This window comes from Hyperoodon ampullatus (genome assembly GCF_949752795.1).
Source record: "Hyperoodon ampullatus genome assembly, chromosome: X".
NCBI lineage: Eukaryota > Metazoa > Chordata > Mammalia > Artiodactyla > Ziphiidae > Hyperoodon > Hyperoodon ampullatus.
This window is the reverse complement of record NC_136913.1, coordinates 17,968,793-17,989,478: the sequence shown is the minus strand read 5'-3', so window position 1 is coordinate 17,989,478 and position 20,686 is coordinate 17,968,793. Positions and strand designations below refer to the sequence as shown.

General features: G+C 38.8%; 1 protein-coding gene across 1 annotated transcript in view; it reads left to right on the top strand.

Annotated features, from left to right (window-relative positions):
* BCLAF3 (BCLAF1 and THRAP3 family member 3) overlaps positions 1 to 20,686 on the top strand; it is an 85,736-nt gene that overhangs the window by 26,400 nt on the left and 38,650 nt on the right. Inside the window, exons 3-5 of the mRNA XM_079726905.1 lie at positions 8,863 to 8,937; positions 12,462 to 13,031; positions 13,400 to 14,053. Of these exons, the coding sequence (XP_079583031.1) occupies positions 8,897 to 8,937; positions 12,462 to 13,031; positions 13,400 to 14,053 (1,265 nt within the window). The 5' untranslated portion in view covers positions 8,863 to 8,896. The remainder of the gene's footprint in view (positions 1 to 8,862; positions 8,938 to 12,461; positions 13,032 to 13,399; positions 14,054 to 20,686) is intronic.

The following is a 20,686-nucleotide window of genomic DNA, read 5'->3' as shown; positions in this document are numbered from 1 at the left end:
GTTGATGGGCATTTAGGTTGCTTCCATGACGTGGCTATTGTAAATACTGCTGCAGTGAACATTGGGGTGCATGTGTCTTTTTGAATTATGGTTTTCTCTGGGTATATGCCCAGTAGTGGGATTGCTGGGTCATATAGTAATTCTATTTTTACTTCTTTAAGGAACCTCCATACTGTTCTCCATAGTGGCTATATCAATTTATGTTCCCACCAACAGTGCAAGAGGGTTCCCTTTTCTCCACACCTTCTCCAGCATTTGTTGTTTGTAGATTTTCTGATGATGCCCATTCTAACTGGTATGAGGTGATACTTCATTGTAGTTTTGATTTGCATTTCTCTGATAATTAGTGATGTTGAGCAACTTTTCATGTGCTTCTTGGCCATCTGTATGTCTTCTTTGGAGAAATGTCTATTTAGGTCTTCTGTCCATTTTTGGATTGGGTTGTTTGTTTTTTTAATATTGAGCTGCATGAGCTGTTTATATATTTTGGAGATTAATCCTTTGTCTGTTGATTCATTTGCAAGTATTTTCTCCCATTCTGAGGGTTGTCTTTTCATCTTGTTTATGGTTTCCTTTGCTGTGCAAAAGCTTGGAAGTTTCATTAGGTCCCATTTGTTTATTTTTGTTTTTATTTCCATTACTCTAGGAGGTGGATCAAAAAAGATCTTGCTGTGATTTATGTCAAAGAGTGTTCTTCCTGTGTTTTCCTCTAAGGGTATTATAGTGTCCGGTCTTACATTTAGGTCTCTAATCCATTTTCAGTTTATTTTTGTGTATGGTGTTAGGGAGTGTTCTAATTTCATTCTTTTACATGTAGCTGTCCAGTTTTCCCAGCACCACTTATTGAAGAGACTGTCTTTTCTCCACTGGGTATCCTTGCCTCCTTTGTCATAGATTAGTTGACCATAGGTGCATGGGTTTATCTCTGGGCTTTCTATCCTGTTCCATTGATCTATATGTCTGTTTTTGTGCCAGTACCATATTGTCTTGATTACTGTAGCTTTGTAGTATAGTCTGAAGTCAGGGAGTCTGATTCCTCCAGCTCCATTTTTTTCCCTCAAGACTGCTTTGGCTATTCGGGGTCTTTTGTGTCTCCATACAAATTTTAAGATTTTTTGTTCTAGTTCTTTAAAAAATGCCACTGGTAATTTGATAGGGATAGCATTGAATCTGTAGATTGCTTTGGGTAGTATAGTCATTTTCACAATATTGATTCTTCCAATCCAAGAACACGGTATATCTCTCCATCTGTTGCTATCATCTTTAATTTCTTTCATTGGTGTCTTATAGTTTTCTGCATACAGGTCTTCTGTCTCCCTAGGAAGGTTTATTCCTAGGTATTTTATTCTTTTTGTTGCAATGGTAAATGGGAGTGTCTCCTTAATTTCTCTTTCAGATTTTTCATCATTAGTGTATAGGAATGCAAGAGATTGCTGTGCATTAATTTTGTATCCTGCAACTTTACCAAATTCATTGATTAGCTCTAGTAGTTTTCTGGTGGCATCTTTAGGATTCTCTATGTATAGTATCATGTCATCTGCAAACAGTGACAGTTTTACTTCTTCTTTTCCTATTTTTATTCCTTTGATTTCTTTTTCTTCTCTGCCATGGCTAGGACTTCCAAAACTATGTTGAATAATAGTGGTGAGAGTGGACATCCTTGTCTTGTTCCTGATCTTAGAGGAAATGCTTTCAGTTTTTCACCATTGAGAATGATGTTTGCTGTGGGTTTGTCATACATGGCCTTTATTATATTGAAGTAGGTTCCCTCTATGCCCACTCTCTGGAGAGTTTTTATCATAAATGGGTGTTGAATTTTGTCAAACGCTTTTTCTGCATCTGTTGAGATGATCATATGGTTTTTCTCCTTCAGTTTTTTAATATGGTTTATCCCATTGATTTGCATATATTGAAGAATCCTTGCATCCCTGGGATAAATCCCACTTGATCATGGTGTATGATCCTTTTAATGTGTTGTTAGATTCTGTTTGCTAGTATTTTGTTGAGGATTTTTGCATCTATATTCATCAGTGATATTGGTGTGTAATTTTCCTTTTTTGTCGTATCTTTGTCTGGTTTTGGTATCAGGGTGATGGTGGCCTCATAGAATGAGTTTGGGTGTGTTCCTTCCTCTGCAATTTTTTGGAAGAGTTTGAGAAGGGTAGGTGTTAGCTCTTCTCTAAATGTTTGATAGAATTCACCTGTGAAGCCATCTGGTCCTGGACTTTTGTTTGTTGGAAGATTTTTAATCACAGTTTCCATTTCATTACTGTGATTGGTCTGTTCATATTTTCTGTTAGTTCCTGGTTCAGTCTTGGAAGGTTATACCTTTCTAAGAATTTGTCCATTTCTTCCAGGTTGTCCATTTTATTGGCATAGAGTTGCTTATAGTAGTCTCTTAGGATGCTTTGTATTTCTGCAGTGTCTGTTGTAACTTCTCCATTTTCGTTTCTAATTTTATTGATTTGAGTCCTCTCCCTCCTTTTCTTGATGAGTCTGGCTAATGGTTTATCAATTTTGTTTATCTTCTCAAAGAACCAGCTTTTAGTTTGATTGATCTTTGCTATTGTTTTCTTTGTTTCTATTTCATTTATTTCTGCTCTGATCTTTATGATTTCTTTCCTTCTGCTCACTTTGGGTTTTGTTTGTTCTTTCTCTAGTTCCTTTAGGTGTAAGTTTAGATTGTTTATTTGAGATGTTTCCTGTTTCTTGAGGTAGGCTTGTATAGCTATAAACTTCCCTCTTAGAACTGCTTTTGCTGCATCCCATAGGTTTTGGATCGTCGTGTTTTCATTGTCATTTGTCTCTCGGTATTTTTTGATTTCCTCTTCGATTTCTTCAGTGAGCTCTTGGTTATTTAGTAACATATTGTTTAGCCTCCATGTGTTTTGTGTTTTTTATGTTTTTTTCCCTGTAATTGATTTCTAATCTCATAGCATTGTGGTCAGAAAAGATGCTTGATATGATTTCAATTTTCTTAAATTTACTGAGGCTTGATTTGTGACCCAAGATGTGATCTATCCTGGAGAATGTTCCGTGCACACTTGAGAAGAAAGTGTAATTTGCTGTTTTTGGTTGGAATGTCCTATAAATATCAATTAAATCTATCTGGTCTATTGTGTCATTTAAAGCTGTGTTTCCTTATTGATTTTCTGTTTGGATGATCTGTCCATTGGTGTGAGGTGTTAAAGTCCCCCACTATTATTGTGTTCCTGTCGATTTCCTCTCTTACAGCTCTTAACAGTTACCTTATGTATTGAGGTGCTCCTGTGTTGGGTGCATATATATTTATAATTGTTATATCTTCTTGGATTGATCCCTTGATCATTATGTAGTGTCCTTCCTTGTCTCTTGTAACATTCTTTATTTTAAAGTCTATTTCATCTGATAGGTGTACTGCTACTCCAGCTTTCTTCTGATTTCCATTTGCATGGAATATCTTTTTCCATCCCCTCACTTTCAGTCTGTATGTGTCCCTAGGTCTGAAGTGGGTCTCTTGTAGAGAGCAAATATATGGGTCTTGTTTTTTCATCCATTCCGCAAGCCTGTGTCTTTTGGTTGGAGCATTTAATCCATTCACGTTTAAGGTAGTTATTGATATGTATGTTCCTATGACCAATTTCTTAATTGTTCTGGGTTTGTTTTTGTAGGTGTTTTTCTTTTCTTGTGTTTCCTTAGAGAAGTTCCTTTAGCATTTGTTGTAGAACTGGTTTGGTGGTGCTGAATTCTCTTAGCTTTTGCTTGTCTGTAAAGCTTTTGATTTCTCCATGGAATCTGAATGAGATCCTTGCCAGATAGAGTAATCTTGGTTGTAGGTTCTTCCCTTTCATCACTTTAAGTATATCATGCCACTCCCTTCTGGCTTGTTGCGTTTCTGCTGAGAAATCAGCTGTTAACCTTATGGGAGTTCCCTTGTATGTTATTTGTCGTTTTTCCCTTGCTGCTTTCAATAATTTTTCTTTGTCTTTGATTTTTGCCAGTTTGATTACTATGTGTCTCGGCGTGTTTCTCCTTGGGTTTATACTGTATGGGACTCTGTGCTTCCTGGACATGGATGGCTATTTCCTTTCCCATGTTAGGGAAGTTTTCGACTGTAATCTCTTCAAATATTTTCTTGGGTCCTTTCTCTCTCTCTTCTCCTTCTGGGACCCCTATAATGTGAATGTTGTTGCATTTAATGTTGTCCCAGAGGTCTGTTAGGCTGTCTTCATTTCTTTTTGTTCTTTTTTCTTTATTCTGTTCCGCAGCAGTGAATTCCACCATTGTGTCTTCCAGGTCACTTATCCGTTCTTCTGCCTCAGTTATTCTGCTATTGATTCCTTCTAGTGTAGTTTTCATTTCAGTTATTGTATTGTTCATCTGTTTGTTCTTTAATTCTTCTGGTCTTTGTTAAACATTTCTCACATCTTCTCGACCTTTGCCTCCATTCTTTTTCCGCGGTCCCGGATCATCTTCACTATCATTATTCTGAATTCTTTTTCTGGAAGGTTGCCTATCTCCACTTCATTTAGTTGTTTTTCTGGGGTTTTATCTTGTTCCTTCATCTGGTACATAGCCCTCTGCCTTTTCATCTTGTCTACCTTTCTGTGAATGTGATTTTTGTTCCACAGGGTGCAGGATTGTAGCTCTTCTTGCTTGTGCTGTCTGCCCTCTGGCTGATGAGGCTCTCTACTAGTTTGAATTTTAATAAAGATAATTTTAATATTAGCAGAGGAAAATATTCTAAGTAATACTTTTTTTCTCACATAACCAGTAAATCTCACTTGTAAATATTTTCTCTCAAGTGACCTACACCTTTCCCTTTAAATCAGTAGTTTTATAGTCCTGGTGCCAGCAGAATCCGCATCACCTGGGAACTTGCTAGAAGTGGGGCCCACCCCAAAAGAGAACCCAGCATTCTGTGTTGTAACCAGCCTTTCAGGCAATTCTGCTGTGCACTAAAGTTGGAGAACCACCACTCTAAGGTCTATCCCTGTGTGGAACTGCTGGGTTGTAGGATATGAGCGTGTTCAAGTTTAATGGGTACTGCCAACCCCTTCCAAAGTGGTTATACATGTGTATACTCACCTGCTTAGCAGTGTATGAGAGTCCCCATCTTTCCGCAGCCTCACCAATACTCTGGAATATGTAACTTCAGGGTTTTTTGGTTGTTTTTTTTTTTGTCATTCTGACAGGTGTGGGATGGTTATGATCTGAATTGGTATTTACCCAATTACTATTGAGGTTGAACGTCTCAGATGTCCATAGGTCATTTGAGTTTTCTGTTCTGTAATGTGCTGTTTGGAGTCTTTTGCCTATTGAAATAAATACAATTATGTAAACAAATAATCACAATGTATTGAAATAATTGCAGAATAAACTCAGAATTCCCAAGAAGAAAGAAACTCAGGGGGAAAGAAAGAAAGTCAAAGAAAGAATTTCAGGGGAGATTATGGTCAAACAGTCCTGAAAGAATAGGGATTTGTCAGGCAGAGTGAGGGAAAGCTATCTATGTGATATGAACAGAACAGCCTGATCAGGGAAAAGCAAGTAGTTTGCTGTGGTGGACGAATAGGATATGTGGAGGAAAAGACATTTATGAGGCTAGGAGAGAGGTAAGGAGTGACTAGATGTATGTATTTTAAATTTGTTTAATCTTTTATTGATTGTTGGGCATTTGGGTTATAACTAGTTTGGGTGGATTTTTTTCTTTCCTATTATAAATGAAGCTTATATAAACATCTTAGTATATATAGCTGCTTTTTTCTTATAAATTATTACCTTAGAATAATACATTTAAACTGAAATTATTAGTTTAAAGGAAAGTAGGCATGATTAGTTTCATAATTTCTTACATATTTCAAGGTTACCTATCATTAGGGAAATGCAAATCAAAACTGTGGTGAGGAACCACTTCACCCCCACTAGGATAGCTGTAATCGAAGAGACAGACAATAACAAATGTTAGTGGGGATGTGGAAAAATTGGAACCTTCATACATTGCTGGTGGGAATGTAAAATGATGTAGCTGCTTTGGAAAAGTTTGGCAGTCTCCCAAGAAGTTAAACATAGAGTTATTGTATGACCCAGCATTTCTACTCCTAGGTTTATACCCAAGAGAAATGAAAAACTGTGTCTACACAAAAACTTGTACACAAATGTTCATAGCACCATTATTCATAATAACCAAAAAAATAGAAACAACCCAAATGTCCACTGAGAGATCAATGAATCTCAAAATGTGATGTACCCATACAATGGAATATTATTCAGCCGTAAAAAGGATAAAACACTGATACATGGTAAAACCCTTGAAAACGTTATGCTAAGGGAAAGAAGCCAGTCACAAAGGATCACATATTTGTATGATTCCATTTATATGAAAGGTACAGAGTAGTTAAATACATAGGAACCAAAAGTAGATTAGTGGTTCTCAGAGGCTAATCTAAGGAGGAGAGGAATGGGGAGTGACTGCTAATGGCGTTTCTTTTAGAGGGGATGAAAATGTTCCAAAATTAGATTGTGGTAATGGTTATGCATCCCTGTGAATATACTAAAAACATTGAACTGTACACTTAAATAGGTGAGTTGTATGGTATGTGAATTGTATTTCAGTAAGTGTTTTTCAAAAAATAAAATGGATAAAAAAATTACCCTCTGGGAAAGATATACTTTTTCATCATCACTAATAGTATTTGGTGTCTCCCCCACAACCTTTGGGTTTATTATATTTGTTCAATTTAATAGGTATATATCCAAAGCTTCTTTAATTAAATTATAAATTCCCTCAGTAGAATGTAAGCTCCAGAGGGCAGGAATTTTTGCCTGTTTCTCTTCACTGCTGTCTCCCCAGAACAGTGCCTGGCAAATAATAGGTACTCAGTAACATTTGTTAAATGAATACTTTTTTTTTTTTACCGTTTTTATTGGAGTATAATTGCTTTACAATGGTGTATTAGTTTCTGCTTTATAAGGAAGTGAATCAGTTATACATATACATATATCCCCATATCTCTTCCCTCTTGCGTCTCCCTCCCTCCCACCCTCCCTATCCCACCCTTCTAGCTGGTCATAAAGCACCGAGCTGATCTCCCTGTGCTATGCAGCTGCTTCCCACTAGCTATCTATTTTACATTTTGTAGTGTATACATGTCCATGTGTCCTCCCCGTGTCCTCAAGTCCATTTTCTAGTAGGTCTGCGTCTTTATTCCTGTCTTGCCCCTAGGTTCTTCATTACCTTTTTTTTTTTTTTTTTTAGATTTCATATATATGTGTTAGCATACAGTATTTGTTTTTCTCTTTCTGACTTACTTCACTCTGTAGCACAGACTCTGGGTCCATCCATCTCACTACAAATAACTCAATTTCGTTCCTTTTTATTGCTGAGTAATATTCCATTGTATATATGTGCCACATCTCCTTTATCCATTCATCTGTCGATGGACACTTAGGTTGCTTCCATCTCCTGGCTATTGTAAATAGAGCTGCAATGAACATTTTTATATTTTTAGTTACTAAGAAAACACTTTCCCCTTTAGTGTCTTAATTTCATAGTACATCTGAACTAATTGTTCTTCCTAGCCTCACATTCTTTTGGAAAGAAGCAGTGTGTAACTAAATGAATTGAATTGAATGTACTTCTGGTGAGTGATCTAGTTCAAGTCCTTTGATCTTATATGCTATTACTTCCTTCTGAAATTTATTATAATAGTAGTTTGCAAATGTTTGACTATGAGGACTCCCTTTTCAAACTAATGTCCACATAGTTATAGTTGTACTTTTTGTATCAGTCAGTGGAAAAACTACATAGTGACAAGAAGCCATTTATATTTTAACAGTGGCCATAGTATCTTCAGAAATTTGCAAAATAGAGGTTCTAATATATGAGACATATACTTATTCTATAGTCTGTATATGGTGGCTGTATGTATTATTCGTGGGCCCATGGCAGTAATTTTGAAAGCCATCAGGGGTTTGGAGCCAGTAAGTTGGGCACTACTTAATTATAGTATCAAAACCGAGGAAGACTACTGAAATGTAAATAATAGTATGAAAGTTTATACCCAAATCATGTTATTTTTAATTCAGCTCCTAAACCTATCAGTTTCTTTTAAAGCCTGAAAAATATTTTAAAAATCAAGTTTATATGTCTTTTAAAATTTACTTATTTGACATTATTTGTTTTAGCAAAAAATCAGAAGCAAACTAAATGTCTAATCATGCTTAATTAAGTTTTGGTATATATATCTGATAGAAGTTAGGTGGCAATTGAGTATGATTATTAGGCATTGTAATTCTTATTATCCGACAGTTTTAAAAGTAGGATATATCATCAAGTATTCCTAAAGATGTTGACTGTGATTATGTGAACGTAACTGTGATTATATGTACGTAACCAACAGCGAAAGTTGGGAAGGGGTAGTAGTGGTTGTGCTCAGATAGAGGAATTTTGGGGAAGTTTTTCCTCTTTTTGAAACACTTATTTAGCAGTTGCTGTGTGCCAGGCAATATTCTAAGCTCTTTTCATGACTTGACTCAGGGATCATCAAACTGCAACGCATTTGGGGCCCTTTGGGGCCTGTTTTTGTGTGGCCCGAATGGTTTTTATATTTTTTAAGCATTTTTTTTAAAGAAGAAGATAATGTGATAGAGACCTTATATGGCCTGCAAAACCTAAAATAGTTACTCTCTGGCCCTTTACAGAAAAAGCTTGCTGACCCTTGATCTAATTCATTTCATCCTTACAACATTCCAATAAGGTGGGTCCTATGAGGAAACTGAGGCACAGAGGGCTTAAATTACTTTTTGTCATTGGCATTCACTGTTTTTAGAGCGGGTTGCAGGCCCTTTCTACGAACTTGCTAATATTGTGTTTCTTTGCAGTGTAAAAAGTGGATAGTGGCTCACATGTCAAAGGATGGCACGGTCACGCTCTAGATCCCCCAGGTGGAGGCACAGGTGAGCACTCCTTAGTTTAGCAGCGTAAGCATGGGTTTGGGGTGTGCTTCGGCTTTCAAATTCACCAGTATTGTTAAGAACCTATTTTAATAAGCTCGTGGACTTGGTTAGTAGCTACTTTATAGTGATCAACATTGTATTTCTAGATTCTAGGACCTGACAGCTTTCTTTAATTATGGCTGGCAGCTAGAATTAATCCATAAATAAAAGAAATGCAATGGCCACAGCAAGGAAGACTGAGAAACACCTTTGAGAGTGTTATATATTTTGCATCAGTAAGCGGTTTAGAACTCTTCAGTGTTTATTCAGTTTAATTATTTTCATAATCAATATGTTTGAAGAAATTGGGAATTTCCTATGTCTTCTTCTTCATGGCAGAATAATAGAATTTTGAACAACTCAATTATAATTCAACTCTCCTCTTTGCTTGTTGGTAATATCAATAGTATATATAATTAGATTGGAACAATTTAACCAGTTTTTACTGTATACCTGCTATAGGCAGGTTCTGGAGCTACAAAGGCAAATTTGTGTACAGGGCCTCAGCAAGCACGCGGCCTGGCTGGGGAGATTGACACCATAGGCAACTATGATACTGTAGGAAAAGTGTTGTGCTACTGACTGGGACAAGGTATTCTGGATCCACAGGGAGGGAATAGTTTTGCTTTTGTGGAGGGAAAGGAGGGATACCAAGAAAGTCTTCAAAGAAGAGATGAGATTTTAGATGGCAATTTAAGGATGGGTAGAATTTCTTTTTTCTTTTTTTTTGGCCTCGTCGTGCAGCTTGTGCACTCTTAGTTCCGGGACTAGGAACTGAACCCGGGCCCTTAGCAGTGGGAGTGCGGAGTCCTAACCACTGGACTGCCAGGGAATTCCCAATGATGGGTAGAATTTTTAAATGCAGAAAGAGAGAAGAAAAGTATTCCAGTTAAGGGGATGACAAGAGCAAAGGTGCAGAGCTGTGAAAGTGACTAGCACATTTTAGAACTTTAAAGAGGACCACAATTACATACACAAAAGACAGATCAGATTTTTCATGTTAATACGGCTTGGTCATGATGCTTGTTCATTATGGTTCTCCAATGACTAATCAATCATTTCTTCAACAGTTTTCATTTTGTAGTTCACAAGACCAAATTGTAATGGGGAGGAACTTCAGAAAGAAAAGGGAATGCAAAGAAGCAAATGGCTTGAACATGGAGGACCTCACAGAGGTCATTTTGTTTCACCCTTTTGTGGTAGGCTCTGGTGAAGGGGCACAAAAGACCCTGCCAAGCTTAGTGCCTGATTTCTGGATGCCTTCTCAGGACTCTTTGTCACCAACTGTAAAGGGTCTGATATCTTACCCGACTTGCGAGCTAGCACATTAGTGTGTCACAAGGCACTTATGGATCAGAGACAAAGGCCTTTATTACTCATATGCAGCAGGCGACTTGAGCTTCATGTTCCTGTGCTCCCCTTACCTCTAGTCCCCTGAGGGTGGGCGCTGCTGACATAGCTGAGGAACCCGAGCCCCATTAGGGACAGCAAGCAGCCCTGCCCAGCCTTTGCCTTGGAGGAGACATTGTCTTGTTATCCTGGACAGCAAGCACACTGGCCCTCTGCCCCTTAGGGAAGCCCTATCCCCATCTTCCCAGGCAGTTTGCCTTGGAACAAAAGCTTAGGAGGCATGCAGTGCACAAGACATCCAAGGAGAATTGTCTCCCAACAGACTCTTTGGGTCTCTTTTGTCCCTTTAGGAGAACTGAAAATAATAGCCACCATTCCAGCAATCTCCTTCAGAAGAAAGGGGCTCTGTACAATAGAACCCTGAGATAAAATATAATATCAAAGCAGTATTCCATGTGAGGTAAGGATTAAAGTAAGAGATTAAGTTTTTCATCAGTCTGGAAGACCTCAGCCTCTGACTGCCAGCTTTTCTCCTTAGCAGTGGAAGAGATGAAGTCTTCCAGGAAGTCCTCAGAGGCTCCAGTTGCTTCTTCCTATGAAGAGGTGCAGCCAGCTGGATGACGGAGTTTGTACTTCAGCTAAATAATGCACTTGCCAGTACATCTAGCTTGGTGACTCTAAAGGGAGATATTGGCAAGTCCAGTGTATAAATCCCAGTATGTATGTGAGGAAGATAAATCAGCCTCCTTTCTCGTAGGGAGGACCCAGACATGTCACCAAAAGGAAAGGCTTTTACTCCTGGTTACTCCAACTCCGTGGCAGCTGCTGCAGAGGGGGCGATAACAAAAGCTGCAAGGGTAGCTGCCTCATTGGTTAGAAGACATTAAACCCTCAGGGAGGAAATTGGGAGATTGGACAGGTCAGATGGGAGGAAAGGTCCCCAGGTGCCAATTTGAACTTTGTTGTGTTCCAGATAGTGTCACTCCTCTCTCTTAACCTGAAGTCTGGGTAACTCAGGCTGTTTCCCCAGATACTCCTGGGAGCCTTCCTCCTCAGCTGGAATGAAAGGCTCCATGTTGGCAATGCTGAGGTATTGGAGAAGGTAGTTACAGAAAGGATGTGCTGTCCCTGGAGAGCATTATAGCTGCATTAAAGCACACATTCACCAAAGTTACAAGCTCTGGTTCAACAGTACACCTTTCATTTTATATGTAAGGGGACAGGTCTGGGAAAGAAAACTTACTTATGTCAGTAGTTTTTACGGAGGGACTAAGCATGAGGTCCACGTCTTAAGGCCCTCTTCCTCCCACCCCCTCCACTTGCTGTTTAAGGAGGTAGTTTTTGCTCCTTGATATAAACTTAGTAGAGAGAATAGACAATCAATTGGGGAAACTGTGGGGTCAGTTTTGGGTCTGAGTTTGGATTTATTGTGCATCATAAATTCTTGGAATCTAATTTAATTTCAGAGGTTATGTTCAGTTTTCCAGAGACTCCTACATATTTACTTGTGTGAATCTAGCCCTCCTTCTGCTTATTTCTTACTTGACCATTGAACCTGATGTAAGCTTTTGTTGACTGGCCCTTTTGCCAGAGCTTTGCTGTCAGCAATCTTCCAAAATAGATCCTGCTGCGTACCTAAGCTGGTCCTCCTCCAACAGGATGGGTGTGCTCAGCTCATTTTGATAGGCACATGGGGTACATTAGTTCAGATGAAAAGAGCATGCTTGTTGAATCGGGTGGAAGCATAATCAGACTCCCAAGTGAACAATTTAGAATGCAAATATCGCAAAATTTAATTTGAGTGGAAGAAGCAGGGAAAAGCAAATTCTTTTTTGTTTTTTTGTGGGTGTTTTTGCGGTACGCGGGCCTCTCACTGCTGTGGCCTCTCCCGTTGCGGAGCACACGCTCCAGACGTGCAGGCTCAGCGGCCATGGCTCACGGGCCCAGGCGCTCTGCGGCATGTGGGATCTTCCCGGACCGGGGCACGAATCCGTGTCCCCTGCATCGGCAGGCAGACTCTCAACCACTGTGCCACCAGGGAAGCCCACAAATGTTTTATTTGGGTAAGTCATGTTAAGACAAACTTAGTCTATTGTCTTAGAATGGACTAAACTTTTCTGTATTTGTTTACTTAGGTCTTTATCACCAGTACCTAGAAATTCTGAACACTACAAGCAAAGACCTGAGCATTATGGCTATGAATATAGGAAGGATCCAAAAAGACCCGTCACTTGGAGAATGGACAATGAGAAACATGGACAGAGTAAACCAAGGGTTCCTTCTCGTGAAACTCTACATTACCGATCTTATGAACACAGATCATCTTCCCCAAACATAAGAAGAAACTCTTTAGAAAATTTTTATACTTATAAGCCTCCCCAAGTATATTTACCAGGAAGAGGGGATGATAGTAACCGAAGATCTCAGTATATGCCCAAATACTCAGAAGGTGTACTCTACAAGGAGCACCAGAGGAATTGTTATCCCCAGAAAGTGCAAGGAAGGTATTTTCCTGATGACCACAGAGTTAGAGGAAGTGGAAAAGGAGGGAAACCACCTCTGAGGTCAATAGCAGATTCTTTTAGATTCGAAGGACAGTGGCATGAAGATGAATTGAGGCACCAGAGGATACAAGACGAAAAATATTCTCAGTCACTTAGAAGAGGCTCTGAAGATTTTGAGAAAAGGAGCTCTTTTCAGATGAGGTATAGGAAAACATTAAACCTGGGTAATTTGGTATAAAGACTCAAGTAAAAAAGTCTATTTACTTTGTGGTTGAAGATAACCACCTTGAAAAGCTTTTGTCTAAAAAGATTAAAAGCATTGTAATGTAGTTTTGGTCTACTGGTAGTAGTGAAGTGTTTATTTTTAGAGTGAATCATGTTGATGGCTAGAATATTTTAAAAAAAGATGCTATTTTCCTAAGTGCCTTGTGCATCTATGAGTTGGCTTCAGGGATTATAGGTTAACTTGCCACTGTGCTCTGCATTTAAAGCCATGTTGCCCAACATTCCACACACATAAATTCTCACTTCTCTCTAGTGCAAGTGTAAACTGCTTTATGTCAACACAGGTATCCTGAGGATCGTGATTTCAGAAAATATGGACACACATCAAAAAGACCTCAAGACGTGGAGAGGTATGAAAACAGAGAGCCTGCCAGGAGCCCGCAGTGGAAGTCCAGGCATTTTCTCCCTTCTTACCAAGAGAAGAAAGATCAGTGGAACCTCGGACCCCAAACTCTTCGATACGCTCCGAGGGAATTCCCAGAGACCAGTTCAGCAGCCAGGGTATCCTGTGACTATCGCCACAAACATCGTAAGACCTCAGATGGGGACCAGGACTTTTATGATGGAAGAACTCAGAAGTACTCTAAGGAGGAAGATAGAAAATTCGGTTCTCAAAAAGGCCCTGTAAATAGAGAGTCCGATTGCTTTAATGCTGGAAGAGGGAGAGAGACTGAAGGTGGGCAAGTCAAAGAGCCTTTTAAGCCATCTAAGAAAGACTGCACTGCCTGCACTCATTCAAATAAAAGCGATGTTGGTTTGAGACCCTGTAATGACAAACGGAAGGACAAAATAAAGAAAGAAGGGTCTGGCAGAAAAGAGAGCAACTCTTCCCATAACCGACTTGATAAGAGTAAAAAACTTTCTGACTGGAAACCTTCATCTTCCATTCTTAGGAAGGAATCACTTACAGTTAAAGTAGATGTGAAGAAAACCTCCAGGTATTATCTTTGTTTTTTTCTTAATGGTATGCAATAACTGTTTCTGCCACCTTTATTTGAAACTTTGAAAATAGAATTAATGATGTGTTTAGAGTTTGAGCTGGGGGGCGGGGATTACCTGGATTTTTCAAAAAAGCCCTCTAATGGGGATGAATCCTATGATTAGTAACATGGGGTGACGTCATGTCTGTTTGTTTCCACGTTTGTATCTCAAGATGCTTTTTGGGTGAAGGGCATTCTATCGAGTTGTTCCTCTTCATGAATTTACATGTTTTTATGCTGCCAGATTTTCTATATCCACAGATAGGCTGGGTGGTGCTCAAGGAGACCTGTTCCTTGCTTAGTTTCTCAGAGCCTGTTGCCTGAAATTCAGAGAATTTTTGACCTGGAAGGGACCTTAGCAGACCCTGATTTTATAGAGGAAGAGATTGAGGCAGTGAGAGATGAAGTGACTCATCTAAGTCCGTGCCTGGGGCTCAAATTCACATGTCCCCTTGTGATTCAAGGAGGTGGATGACTTAATGTGGTTGTTGCTGCCGTCTCAAAAGGAGTGGTGCTCAACCAACTAGCTTCTCCTAGGTAGAGGAAATTAGGCTAGAGTCTAGAAAGAGGCCTATTTATAAGACATTTGGTTTAGCTCTTGATTGTTTAACAAAAAAGACTACTTTTGTAATAGGTTATATTCTCCTACAGTGGATTGCATGCTTTTTTCTATTATGAATATTACCTCTTTATGGATTCTGAGAATAAGGCACTGACACTTGGATGTGTCAGCTAAGTCTTTCTGTTACCTTAATACACTACCAGTATGTGAATTAAAAAGTGAAGGACCATGTTGATTTGGTGTATTTATGTTTACCATTGACTCATATCTGTATTTGAATCAAAAACTAGAGGGAACAAAATGTGATGGTGAGGGAGGTAAACCCACAGTCTTTTTTTTTAAACAAAATATATTTTGCTTCTTTCCTTAAAGTTAGATATGGCAGTCCCCCTCCCTGATATTTTTCTTACATTCATTGTACTTTCAAAAAATATTTTAAAATATACATATGTATATTTATATGTACGCAGAAAGAATTTATAAATATGATTATATTACAGAACGTTGGACAAATAGATGGGGAGGGGAAATCACCCATAATCCTACTATCCTAGGACAATTTTATTAATATTTTAGTACAGCTCCTTTTTTTTTTTTTTTTTTTTTTTTTTGCGGTACGTGGGCCTCTCACTGTTGTGGCCTCTCCCGTTGTGGAGCACAGGCTCCGGACACGCAGGCTCAGCGGCCATGGCTCACGGGCCCAGCCGCTCCGCGGCATGTGGGATCTTCCCGGACCAGGGTACGAACCCGTGTCCCCTGCATCGGCAGGTGGACTCTCAACCACTGCACCACCAGGGAAGCCCTACAGCTCCTTTTGTTATTTTTCTATGTATACCTGGTTGTCATAATGTTGTATTAATAATTTTGTATTCTATTTCATATAATATGTCTTAAGTCATTTTGTGTTATTATATTTCCTACTAGTTCTTAGTCTTAAGAGCACAAAAGCTGCTGTAAGCATCAAGTTTAAGGATGTTACCTTAAGCTTTTTTTCTTTCCAACATTATATTATGAAAATGTTCAAACATACAGAAAAGTTGAAAGAATTGTAGTCAATACCTATATAACCACGACCTAGAGTCTACAGTTAACATTTTACTCTACTTCTGTAATCACATATCTGTTCATCTATCATTCCATCTTATTCTTTTGCTGCATTTCAAAGTGAAATGCAGACATGAGTACATTCCCCTTTAAATATTTCAGTATTTAATATTTGTTTATAGTTTTTTTCCTTTTGAGGTAAAATTACATACAATCAAATCACAAAAATCCTGAATTTTTAAATAAAAGTAATAAAATCAAATCACAACAATTTTGAATTTTTAAATAAAAGTAAAAAAATTTAAGTAAAAGTAAAAATCTTGAATTTTTAAATATTTAATAAAGTGTTTTTTTTGTTTTTTTTTTTTTTTTTTGTGGTACGCGGGCCTCTCACTGTTGTGGCCTCTCCCGTTGCGGAGCACAGGCTCCGGATGCGCAGGCTCAGCAGCCATGGCTCACGGGCCCAGCCGCTCCGCGGCATATGGGATCCTCCCGGACCGGGGCACGAACCCGTATCCCCTGCATCGGCAGGCGGACTCTCAACCACTGCGCCACCAGGGAGGCCCAAAGTGTTTTATACTTAAATTAGAATTAATAAATTGGCTGTGACATTTTTAAAGAATGCTAGAAGTACCAATTTTGAAGGATTTTATTTTAGTAGACCTCATTAGAGATGCTAAACACTGTTAATTTTATAATTTGATATTGAGAAATAGAAGCTTGATCTTCATCGTGTGTCACCAAATTAACTTCCTAAAATTGAGGCTGCTGTAACTTTTGTTTTAAATTTATAAACTGTCCTTTTATGAATTTCATGACCCATTAGTGGGGCCTGTCAGTACATGTTTGAATTACCCGTCAAAGACCTGTAGAACGGCTTGTGTAATAAAGAGCTTCACTGTAAGTCCTTTCTATTCAAAGACTTGAAGAGTAAATAACTTAATAAATATATGCACCTTTTCAGTATGGCAATGCATCATAGTCAACAAAAATCTTTCTCTCTGGGCTTCCCTGGTGGCACAGTGGTTGAGAGTCTGCCTGCCGATGCAGGGGACATGGGTTCGTGCCCCAGTCCAGGAAGATCCCACGTGCCACGGAGCGGCTGGGCCCGTGAGCCATGGCCACTGAGCCTGCGCGTCCGGAGCCTGCGCTGTGCAACGGGAGAGGCCACAACAGTGAGAGGCCCTCGTACCACAAAAAAAAAAAATCTTTCTCTCTGATTATAATCATTAATTGATGAATGAGTTGTGGAAGAATTTTGTGGGGTTGGATTTAGTTATGTGTAGACTGATGAAGTGTCCATAAAACAAAGGTAGTTAATACCCTCAATAGAGCCATGTTCTCAACTGCTAACATAAATTAGGTTTTCCTCTGCTTAACAAGATTAAAATAATCATAGAGTGCAGAGAGGTTATTTGTTGGTTAAAATCTAGAGAGGTTTTTGCACTTTTTTGGAAAGACTAAGATGGTTCATTTTATGCATTTGTTTACTTTCTTAGCTTTGGTCAAGTATTGATATATGTTCTTCCAGTTATTAATGCAGTTGAAAACATACGGTTATCACCTAGTGATTTTTCTAGATTCTAATTTGTATCTAGAATAGCAGTAGGTAGACACAAAGCCGATATTCTAGTGACCTACTTTGTCAGAAGCTGCGTTATCAGAGGTAGAAGTTACACAAGAGTCATAATTATATATTTCAGAATGAAGTTAGGGAGTCACAATATGAAAATCTGTACTAAGGTTGTTATGAACCCCAAACACTCACTGTTGTATACATCTGGAAGTCTTGGGGCAGGTGAAGGGAGTTTTGGTTTAATGTTGGGTGGAGTAGGTGAGAGACTGAACCTTGGTCAGGCTAGGAAGGAGGTGAGAGGGAGGAGGAGAGCCTGCCAGTCTCCGGAGAAGAGTAAGCTGGGGCAGGTGGACCTGGACCGAGGCTCCTTTGACTTCTCAGGTGCTGGGACTAGGCATCTAGGATGAGAAGGTTGGCTAGTGAAGTTGATGTTAGACTGAGTGCCTCAGCCACATTTGCATTTAATCCTTTATTTCTCACTGAAGAGATATAGAGAGGGCCTCCCTACCCCCCACCCGGTCCTTCCCCATACTGAAAGGGGGATGAGGTGGGTGATGAGCCCCAGAAGACACTGGAGCCCACATGCTCTGAGGAAACAACTGCTGCCTAGGCTGCAGAAGAGTGAAAAACCACAGCGAGCATTGAAGGAAGGTAGCTTAATCACACAAGTTTACCTTTGATGGGCATTTGGCTGGAGGCAAAATAAGCTGTGGGTGGAGATATTTTTGTGATACACATACCTGCTACCTTGCTGTTATGTATCACAAAAAAACTAAGGTTTTCTTCTCCCTAATATTTCTCATATACATTTTCTAAAATCAAAAATTAATTGAGAGAAGGTTCCCTTTCATTCCTATGTTTCACCCTAGCTTCTCTTAGTGTCTCTTAGGGGTCCTAGTATAGGGAGATAAACATTCTGTTTGATGTTGGGATGCATAGGTTTTTGTCTTCCAGTGGGTGACTGAGCAGCTCTGTGACATTGGGCAGGTCACCTGGCCATGACTTTGGGGCCCAAATTAACCGGTAGTTCTTCCTGGCTCTGTCAGTCTGCTTCAATTGGTCATATGTTGATAACTATTGAAGCTGGCTTGACAGGTTCATCATAGGCTCCTCTGAACTCTTGTATATATTTGAGATTTTCTATTATAAAAAATGAAAATTTTTAAATTTAAATTGGTCTAAACTAAGTAAAAAATTTTAAAGTAAGCTAAGAAAGTTAAAAAACAAAATTAAATTGGCCTCAGAATTTTAAGCCTGTCATCTTTTTAGCTGAAACTCACCACTTCATATTGTCCAAGTCATTTTCCATTTTATCATGTATTCCTTCAGCGGGTATTTTTTGAGGACCTACCCTGTGAGACAATCTGTTAGGGTGCCCTGGGACTATGGATCCACATAGGATTAGGTTTCTTCTCCTCTGGTCTTATAGACCACGGGATGACATTGGTAATACCACGGCACAGTGGAGTGAATGTGTGAGGTGGTGTGCGACTCCACCATCCAAAGAATTGAGATTTACAGCTGCTAGGCTTCTTCATGATGATGTTTCAGGCTCTGAAGATAAATCCAAAAGAGAGCCCTGAGATATGTCTTAAATAATAGCAGGACCACCAGAAAAAAATAATACCTCTTCATATGACAAAAATCAATCAGGTGGATACATTTTGGCGTGTGGGTGTACACGTGTATGTATTTACTTATTTATTTACATCACTAACAGCCATATATCTAAAACTGCTCCAAGGTTATGAGGGGCTTACAGATATTCTTTAAAAAATTAAACTCCTCTAACAAGATGGTCTTAAGTGCCTATTTTTAACTTCTCAGAGGAAAAGCTTCCGTCTGACTTTTCATGCTCCCTGCTCTCAAACCAGCCCTATCGAGACGACTCCCTGCCAAGGCAGAAACATGGATGAGTGATTATGCCACAGGTTGATGCCACTGATGTGGTTTCCTTGACTCATCAGAAAGACTTTCATTAGAAGGCCCATATCCTTTCTCTCCTCCTAATTTGCTCCAAGCTTCTCACTGTGTATCTGATAACTAGTAAGAGACATTTAGTGAAATGTCTAGAAGCTAGAATGCTAGAAGCTAGAATGGCCCTGTAACAACCTCCACTAACAAGAGAATTACAAATGTTCTCTGTTTAAAGGGGTTTAATGGTACAAAAATCCCGTTCCATACCCAAATAACAGCTTTAAAAATTTTTTTACAGGAGAAAAATAAAATGTTTAAATGAAACTATAAAAATGATCTATCTATAAGGGGAAATCAGTTGGTAATGGTTTTTATTGCAGTCTCAGTTTCTCCCAAGACGAAACCAGCTGATAAAGGCTTCTAATTTTTCACCAGGTAATTAGTAAAATTTACTTGTAATTTTTTATTACTGACATAACTCTCATCCCCACTCCAAGTCCAACTCTCAATTCATAGGAGTGCTGTGGTATACTCTGAAGCTACACTTAATTCCTGAAATTTTAGTGTTTAAACTTGTTATCAGTTAAAAAATGTACTCTAGAGACACCCCACAACAAGATTTTTAATAAAAAATATCAGTGATCATCCTTCGAGAAAATACACATGAAAATAGTATAACCTGAAATTTAGTCTTTTAAAAATAATTATACTTTTGCTATAAGGAAAAGTTTCTAGAAACTTTAGAATGCAAAATGTTCTAGGTATTTCCATTTATAGATTTAATCACCTCTTTGTTCATATTTTCCTTTTTATATTTCCCATGACATTACTGATCAACAAGTTAAGAATTTCACGAAATACCCCCAATACAAGTAGTTAAGCTGAAAAGATCAAATGTTCTCATTTGAGATGCGTTTTAGACAGTTTTAAAAATTAAAATATAGCCAACACCTGTATTCTAATACTACATCTACTTCCGGTCTGATTAAATCTTCCAGGTTCTCTGTTCCCTCCCACCACCCCACCCCGATTTTCCTTCTCTGTTTAAGGATATTTCCCCTGACATTCACTTGAGTGTTGTGCATAATAACTAAGAAAACATTAAAAAGCTAGCTACATTAAACCTTAATTTCCTCTTCTACACATTAAGATCCATCCACAAAACCAACTGCCTGGCAAAACAACAGTAACAAAAACCCAGCCACCAAAACTAATGGATAATCCCCTGCCCTCTGGAAGCTTATAATAGATAACAAAATCTGTATGACACATGTAAAGTTTTCCTTTCTCGGTTTTCTTCCAGCTAATAACTATCACAAAGCACTTTCCAAGTCATTAGTTTGCTCATGTCTTCCTAAGGACACATTTAGAATTTTTGGAGTTCAGGGAAAAGGATTAGGGAGACTGACACTCCCTTAATTCAGCATCTCATTACTTTTTTCACAAAAGTCCCCTAACTGGCTTTGTCAACTGCAACACCCTTCCAAGACAC